Source organism: Grammomys surdaster, unplaced genomic scaffold (assembly GCF_004785775.1).
Source record: "Grammomys surdaster isolate TR1022 unplaced genomic scaffold, NIH_TR_1.0 373, whole genome shotgun sequence".
In the NCBI taxonomy this organism is placed as follows: domain Eukaryota; kingdom Metazoa; phylum Chordata; class Mammalia; order Rodentia; family Muridae; genus Grammomys; species Grammomys surdaster.
The window spans coordinates 10,861,143-10,869,007 of record NW_021604792.1 but is presented as its reverse complement, the minus strand read 5'-3'; the positions used below and the strand labels follow the sequence as shown (position 1 = coordinate 10,869,007).

General features: G+C 37.6%; 1 protein-coding gene across 1 annotated transcript in view; it reads right to left on the bottom strand.

Moving 5' to 3' along the window:
* Window positions 1-1,333: 1,333 nt before the first annotated feature.
* LOC114632340 (killer cell lectin-like receptor 2) overlaps window positions 1,334-7,865 on the bottom strand; it is an 11,515-nt gene continuing 4,983 nt past the window's right edge. Inside the window, exons 5-7 of the mRNA XM_028780878.1 lie at window positions 4,464-4,567; window positions 1,642-1,801; window positions 1,334-1,562 (exon numbers count right to left, since the gene is read on the bottom strand). Coding sequence (XP_028636711.1) covers window positions 4,512-4,567 — 56 coding nt within the window. The 3' untranslated portion in view covers window positions 1,334-1,562; window positions 1,642-1,801; window positions 4,464-4,511. The remainder of the gene's footprint in view (window positions 1,563-1,641; window positions 1,802-4,463; window positions 4,568-7,865) is intronic.

The window sequence follows — 7,865 nt, the reverse complement described above, 5'->3', positions numbered from 1 at the left end:
CAACCAACCAAACAATCAAACAAACAAAAGTTAATATCAAAACGAACCACCAGAAAACTTAAAAACCTACTCAGGACAAAAAAAAAAAAAAAAAAAAAAAAAAAAACCCAAAAAAACAAAACAAAAAAATAAAACAAAACAAAAAAAACACCATCACAGACACCATCACTGAATGCACAGTAACCTGAACATGGAGGAAGCAACATTACCTAGAGTGACATTATCCAGTCAGTGGATAGGTACATATATCCTAGATTAGAACATGTTATTGTATCAATTCTAATTGTGCTGAGTTTGATCATTCGGGTACAGTTGTATAATATAAAGTGTTGTCCTTGGAAAGTATTATGGAACATGTGTGTCTTGATTTGGTTTGGTTTGTTTGGTTCTATGACATAGGCTCTCACTATATTTATTTTTCAGCAATCATGTCTGAGCCTCCTAATTGCCAGTATCACATTTTAAGCCACTACATCTCTCCAACTTCAATTATTTCCACCACTTCTATAAGGCCTCAACTCACCAGAGATAGATCAAAGCAGGTCAGTAGGACAACTGATGCCTTGAATAAAATATAATCAGCATTCCCTTGAACTATACTTGCAACTGTTCACCAAACTAGAAATTATATTTTATGACTAAAAGGAATGTTTATAACAATGAGAAAAACTTCTACATGAAACAAAGCGAAACAAACAAAATCTACTTGAATAACAAATGAGAAACCAAAACCTACAACTACATTCTATCTCTTAAGTATGCTTTCAAATAAGATGTTGGGCTGTGGAAAGGTATCTTTGTTCTTGGGTTGGTATGGGCCTGGAACCCCCGGAGACGGTAGGTGTTAGGCCATACACCCAGAACCCAGGGCCTGACACTCAGTCTAATCTACATTTAACCTGCACCATCAGTCATGTAAGACACAGATAGAAGGCGTGACTTACAGGCCTCCACCTCGAGAGATTTTCATATTAATGAGTTATCTAAAGGTAGGGGGCATAGCTAATTGAGTTATTCCCTCCCCTCTTTCCCCTCCCTATTTAAACCAGCCTTCCCCTGGCATTTGTGGGGGGGGGGGCACACACACATCCAGATCCAACTATCACACCATGAACAATAAACTACTCTTTGAAAACACAGTCCAGGTGTCTATTTGGGCCTGCCACCTCCAAACTTCTAGTCTCTGGAACCTTGGACTTTCTTGTGTGTGTGGGAACCTTCCACTGGGAAAGACTGAGGGACTCCGCCACCCACCTGTCTGTAGGTTGCTGCTTTGCAGGCCCGGGGCACTCCCCCCCCCATGTTTTTCCCATAATAAGATATATTCTAATCATAATGAAATACTCAGGGTGTTTATTGGGGTGCTTTATTAGATTCCATAACAGTTCAGGAAAGCAGAAAGAGGAGAGTCTTGGAAGCTTTAGGGCAGAGTGTGTCCATGTACCAGAGATTTGTCCCACTTCCACCAGGAAGTAAGAAGCCTCTGCTCTGTCACATCAGATTCCAGAGAACATTTCCAACCTCTTCCAGCTCATCTCTCTGTTTACACAATGTACTAAGTCCTGTGAACAGAGCACTTGTTTTTAAGCCATCACAAATTATTACAGGAAGCAAATGAGAATCAACATATTTCATTTTTACCTGAAAATCTTGTTGGAGAGTCAATCAGGGAATTTATCCAGTCAGTCTCTTCTCACAAATACAGTGGTAGGAATCTTCACATTTACTCTTTTCTAATCTTGTTTTAGATAAGAACATACATCTTTCACGATTTACATTGGCTTTCGTTATGTTCAAGGCACTGGAGAACAAAAACAACAATGGGTTACTATTTAATTTATAACAGTCATAGAAATAAGTCATGATTTTAAAAATTCCATTGGCCAAGGTATACAGAATACAGGACTATTAATCATAAGTTCACTACCAAAAGGTTTTGTTTTCTCTAACAATATTGAAAAGAAATGGTCTCAGGATCACATAAAAAGTTTCTATCTGATTTCATACTGACAATTATATGGACAGCAGGTAAATTGGATTTTCAATATATCCAAAGAATTATTTTACCTAAACCTGCTTTCACATTTATATTTTGTCAATAAAATAATAGGGTAATAGTAAACCAGATGTGTGTAGTACACAGAACAATGCCTTACGCTTGTGTTTTAAGAAGAAAGGGGAGATTTGAAATATAGTGACAAGCTGAGGGCTTGTAACTAATGTTTTGGACTATTTCCCTTTTTTCTTCCCTACCTCATAGCTAATGGATTCACAGAAACATGGTCATCCCCTGAATTGCCTGTGTGCAACACAACTCTTATTTCTGTGGGATGTTATAATAGAGGCCACAATCACTCCTCTGTTAAAATATGCAGCTAAATAAAAAAATACATTATAACCCAGAGGAAATGGTCACAAAAACAGAAGGATTGTGAAATCTGGGACAGCCTAGTCTAGGTAGCAGAACAACAAACAAATAGTATATGAACAAATAAAAGTAATAGGATTGTGGAATATTTATGTTCAGTACAAAAGTGCTTTGTAAGTAAAATAATGAAACTCCATCTTAGAAAACATCTTCATTTAGCTAAAACACCTTAGTGATAACAATAATATGGAAAGATGCAGAGAAATACAGAGTCACAAATCTGTGCAGAGTATATGAAACTTTGCACTAGGCCACACTCATTAACAGTACAAGAGAGCACATGTCTGTTTGCCTGGACTAGGTTTTCAGGCAAGGGGCAGGAAACAACTTTAGAAGGTTACAAAATTTTACTGTTTTAGTTTGATGGTTTGTATTGCTGTGATAAAACACTGTGACCAAAGCAACTTGGGGAAGAAAAGGATTTCGTTTGCTAAAACTTCCACATCATTGTCCATCATTGCAGAAATTCAGGGTAAGCATCAGACTGGGCATGAGCTTGAACACATATGTGTATATGACACAAAAATAAATGCACAGGATATTGCTACTGCCCTTGATTACCATAAAGACTTGATAAGGCCCTATAGCTGAAGATACTCTACACTTTGACATTAATACAAGAGAAGTCAATCTCAAACCAATATCAAAATATCTTTCCCTGGGCTGGCTTTCAAAATGACAAGGTTCTTTTGCAGGTTGGAGGAGAGAAAGGATTGGAGGCATCCTATCCTGCACTGGACCCTGCTCTGCATCCAGTGATGCTGACATGCTAGGTATGATGTGTCCAGGATTACCATTATTATAGAATAAATAGATGCTTTCTTATTGGATCTGTGGCCTTTACCACAAGGAAATCATGAGTGGTATTGAAATCCAAATCAAAAGCATAAGATTGAGGGTGGTCCAGGACCTATGTAGGAAACACTTAAAACCACTCTGCTAAGTGTTCAGAGGTTACATTGCATTCTTAACATTTATAGTTATGGCCTATACCTGGGTTACCCTCATGTTCCCTCAAAGAAGCTTGTTTTACAATGGAGAGAATTCAGTGCAGAGAGGCAGAATTAGTCAAAGTGCTTAAGCTTAAGAGAAGAGAATATGTGCTCATCCCTAAAGGAGACATCTATATCAAATTTTCCTCTCTATACCATCAGCAAGACACAGGGAACAGCAGGTAAGAGGACATAGAAAGAATGTAAGACATAGAGAATGGAAAGAGCTCTGTGAAATGCAGCCTTCTTGACAAGATAGTTTCTGCAAAGATGGGAAAATGTGCTTTACATTATAAGAAATCACCATTGTTAGGTGACTACTGCTAGAAAAAGATTCAATTTGTTTTCAGAATGTGGCCACTAGTATATTTCTTATCTCCAGTGGATAGCTTGCAACCATGCGCCTGTGGATAGTTAACTATAGAGACATAGTTAGCTGGGCACATATTAGAACTTATGCAGAGGAAGCTTTTGGGGTGGTGCGGGAATAACATGATCATATTTTAGGTATGTGAGATACTCAAGAAAAAGAAATAGTATTAATAAAATAATCAATGGACAGTTTCCTACCAGATTATAAATAAACAGAAAACTTGGAGTTTATACAACTTGAAATGGAAGTTAAGTATACATATGTATGTACGTATATAAACATGGTCTCATATTTATAGCTAATCAACAATTATATAAACTTACAACAGTAAAAAATGTCACATGAATGTCAGAGAGTCTCAAGCTCATTCTACTTGTCATGATGATTCAGTCACTTCAAACCATCTCAAGTAGTTTACTTGGTAGTGCCCTGTGCATCTTAGAATACACGGTTCTGAGATGTATGCAGTATTAAATCACTTTTGGTCAGCTCCTAGACCATACATCTTCCATCTGTAACACTTGCTCATAGACTAACTTATGCAACTTGTCCTTACTCATGAGGTCCATGAAAAATAAAGAAAGCCATGTGAAATGAGAGATAAAACCTTTGCACACAATCCTTCCAATTCCCACACCAGTGTTAGAGTCTGGAGGGTTCAGAAACTTACAGTTTAGATGGGCCACTGTCAATCCATGCCTGTTCCTCTTTTTCTTTATCATATGACAATCCTATCCAGTAATTGCCTGGAGTAATAAGGAGCTGAAGGGACCTCTGTAAAGGAAACAACACACCTTATGATGAAATTTCTGTCTATTTGATGAGAGAAGAACAAACAGGAAAGTTCCCAGTATCCCTGTGTCATTCTTTGCTGTCCTGTCCTCCCAATGCTCAGTTGTACCATGTTCCTTTTCTAAAGTGACTTCCTACTAGTAGCACATTTATATCAAAACTGATGTTAGTTCAATAAGTTATTTAAAATAAAACCTTCAGGTGTGCTAAGATACTGTGTTCAGAACATGAATTGTGACTGTGTTTCTTAGACCAAGTCTCATGATATAACCAAGCCTGTCCTTGAAGTCACAATTGTCCTGCTAAAGGCCCATAAAATTCATGGACCATTAAACAATTTCTGATGTTCTATGCCATTATTCAATTATGCATTCTGGAATGCTACATAAGCATATGGGAAGTAATGGCCTGTCTTAAAAAAAAGTCATAAGAATAAATTTGCTTTTTTGGAATGCTATCCATTAAGGTCCATGCTCCAGACAGGAACTTTCCCTACTTTACATCCAGAAGTGACAGAACTGAGGAGAAGTGCGGAGGTATTTGGAAGTATTTAGGGTGTCTTACATATGACATTTGAGTAGCATGATTAGACATCATTAAGTGATAGATCACATCTTAAAATATGTGTGCGATTAAATTTAATTATGGTGAGTGTGTGTGTGTGTGTGTGTGTGTATATGTGTCCCCTTGTTTTCCTTTGTATGGAATTACTTTTTTTCTTGTGTTTTCTTGAATGTACTTATTATCCTTGAATTAGAACTTTCCTTCTAGTATTTTTAACAAGTCTAGATTTTCAGACAGATATTCTTTGAATTTGGATCTGTCTTGAAATATTTTCTTTTCTTCGTCTATGGTGGTTGAGAATTTTGCTGAGTATTGTAGACTAGGTTGGCATCTGTGGTATTTTAGAGGTTTCATTATATCTGCCAAGCCCTTTCTAATTTTTAGAATCTCTGTGTAATTCTGATAGGTCTGCCTTTATGTGTTACCTGCCCATTTTCCCTTGCAGCTTTTAATATTCTTTCTTTGCTCAGTATATTTTGCATTTTGATTATTAGCAGGAAGACTTTCTTTTCTGGTTCAGTCTAATTTATGTTCTATAAGATTCATTTAGATTTACATGCACCTCTTTCTTTAGGTTGGAAAGTTTTCTTCTATAATTCTGTTGAAAATATTTTCTGGGTTTGGAGCAAGAAATCTTCACCTTCTTCTATTTCTCTTATTCTTAAATTAGTCCTTTTCATGGTATCCCAGTTATCCTGGACGTTTTGTGTTGGAAATTGTTTAGATTTCAAATTTTTTGAATGTATCGATTTCTTCTATTGTATCTTCTAAGGATTAGCTAAACACAGAATTCTCAGCACAAGAATCTCCAATAGTCTAGAAGCACTTAGCTAAATACTAAAAGTCCTTAGTAACTAGTAAAATGCAATTCAAAATAACTCTGAGATCCCATCTACTACCAGTCAAATTGCCTTAGATCAAAAACTCAAGTGACCGTACATGCTCGTGAGGATGTGGAGCAAGGGAACACACGTTCCTTACTACTGGGCATGCAACTTGCACAATAACTTTGGAAATCAACTTGGCAATCTCTCAGAACTTTGGGAATAATTCTTCCTCATGACTCAGATATATCACTCCCAGGTATATACCCAAAGGATCCTACACCGTCCCATAAAGACAGCTGTTCAACTATGTTTATAGCAGTTTTATTCATAATAACAAGGAACTGAAAATAACCTAGAGAATTGTCCATCAACTGAAGAATGAATAATGAAAATGTGGTACATCTACAAAATAAAATTCTATTCAGCCATGAAAAACAAATACATGAATTTTGCAAGGAATTGAATCGATCTTGAGAATATCATCCTGAGTGAGGTAAGCCAGTTCCAAAAAGACACACTTGATAGGTACTCACTTTTTAGTTGATATTAGCTATGAAATACAGGATTCCCATGCTGTAGTATATAGACCCAAGGAGGCTGGACAGGAAGGAAGGTACAAGAAATGATGCTAGCATCTCACTTGGAGGAAGGAGTAGAATGGTCTTAGCAGGCAAAAGGAGGGAGGGAACTGGGTAGGACAGGGAGTTGTGAGGGGAGTCCAGGATCTGGGGGTGAGGTATGGGGAACAGCAAGGGGGATGGCCAGATGGCCATAAAAATGAATGGAAATGTGCAACTGATTGGGAGGTAGGGGTCATCTCCTGGAAGAGACAGAGACTTGGGATAGGGCAGGCCCCAAAAATTAATGGGTATATCCTTCACTGTGACTCACAGCATTAGGGATATGAAGCCTGGTTAGACTTTGCCCTGTGGCCAGGAAGGAGATCTGATGGTGCTATAGGGCCACCAACACACTCATAAAACTTTCATCCCTAAACTTATCCTGTCTACAAGAAATGCAGGGATTGTGTATAAAGCAGAGACTGGGGAACAGCCCAAAACATGCCCAACTTGAAACTCATTCCATGGCAAAAAAAAAAAAAAAAAAAAACAATCCCTGACACTATTGATGATGCTCAGTTATGCTCACAGTCAGGAGTCTAGCACAGTTGTCCTCTGCTTGAGAGGTTCTATCCACTTGCTAACTCAGACTGGTACAGACACCCACAGCCAAACACTGGATGGTGTTTGGGGACTCTTATGAAAGAATAGAAAAATTATTTGGCTTCTAAAAGGATAGGAACTCCACAGGTAACCAACAGAGTTAATTAACCTAGAAATGTGGGGATTTCAGAAACTGAACTACCAACCAAAGTATTTACACGGACTGAATCTAGACCTCTCCTCATATATGTAGCACATGTGCAGCTTGGTCTTCATGTGGGCTCCACATGAAGGGAACAGGGTCTGTCCCAAAAGCTGTTGCCTGTGTGTGGGATATGTTCTTTTATCTGGGCTACCAGTCAGGCTTCAGTGACTGAGGATGCACCTAGCCTCGAGGAAACTTATTGTGTCAGGGTGGAGGGAACCCAAGGAGATCCCCACGTGCTCAGTGGAGAAGGAGAGATGGTACCGGGAAGGATTGTGGGGTAAACTGACAGGGAAGGTGTTATTGAGTAAAATGTAAACAGACTAATAATAATTATTATTACTATTAATTTAAATATTTACTGTATTAAATGGAATGACACTATTATTTTACATTAAAATTCTTTTATGTTTTTGTTTAAACATGTATTAAATTGATGTATAAATATTGTATTGTACAATTATTATAAATTAGCAAAGTATCAATGTGGTTCTGCAATGATTTCTTTAGAAAAAATAATC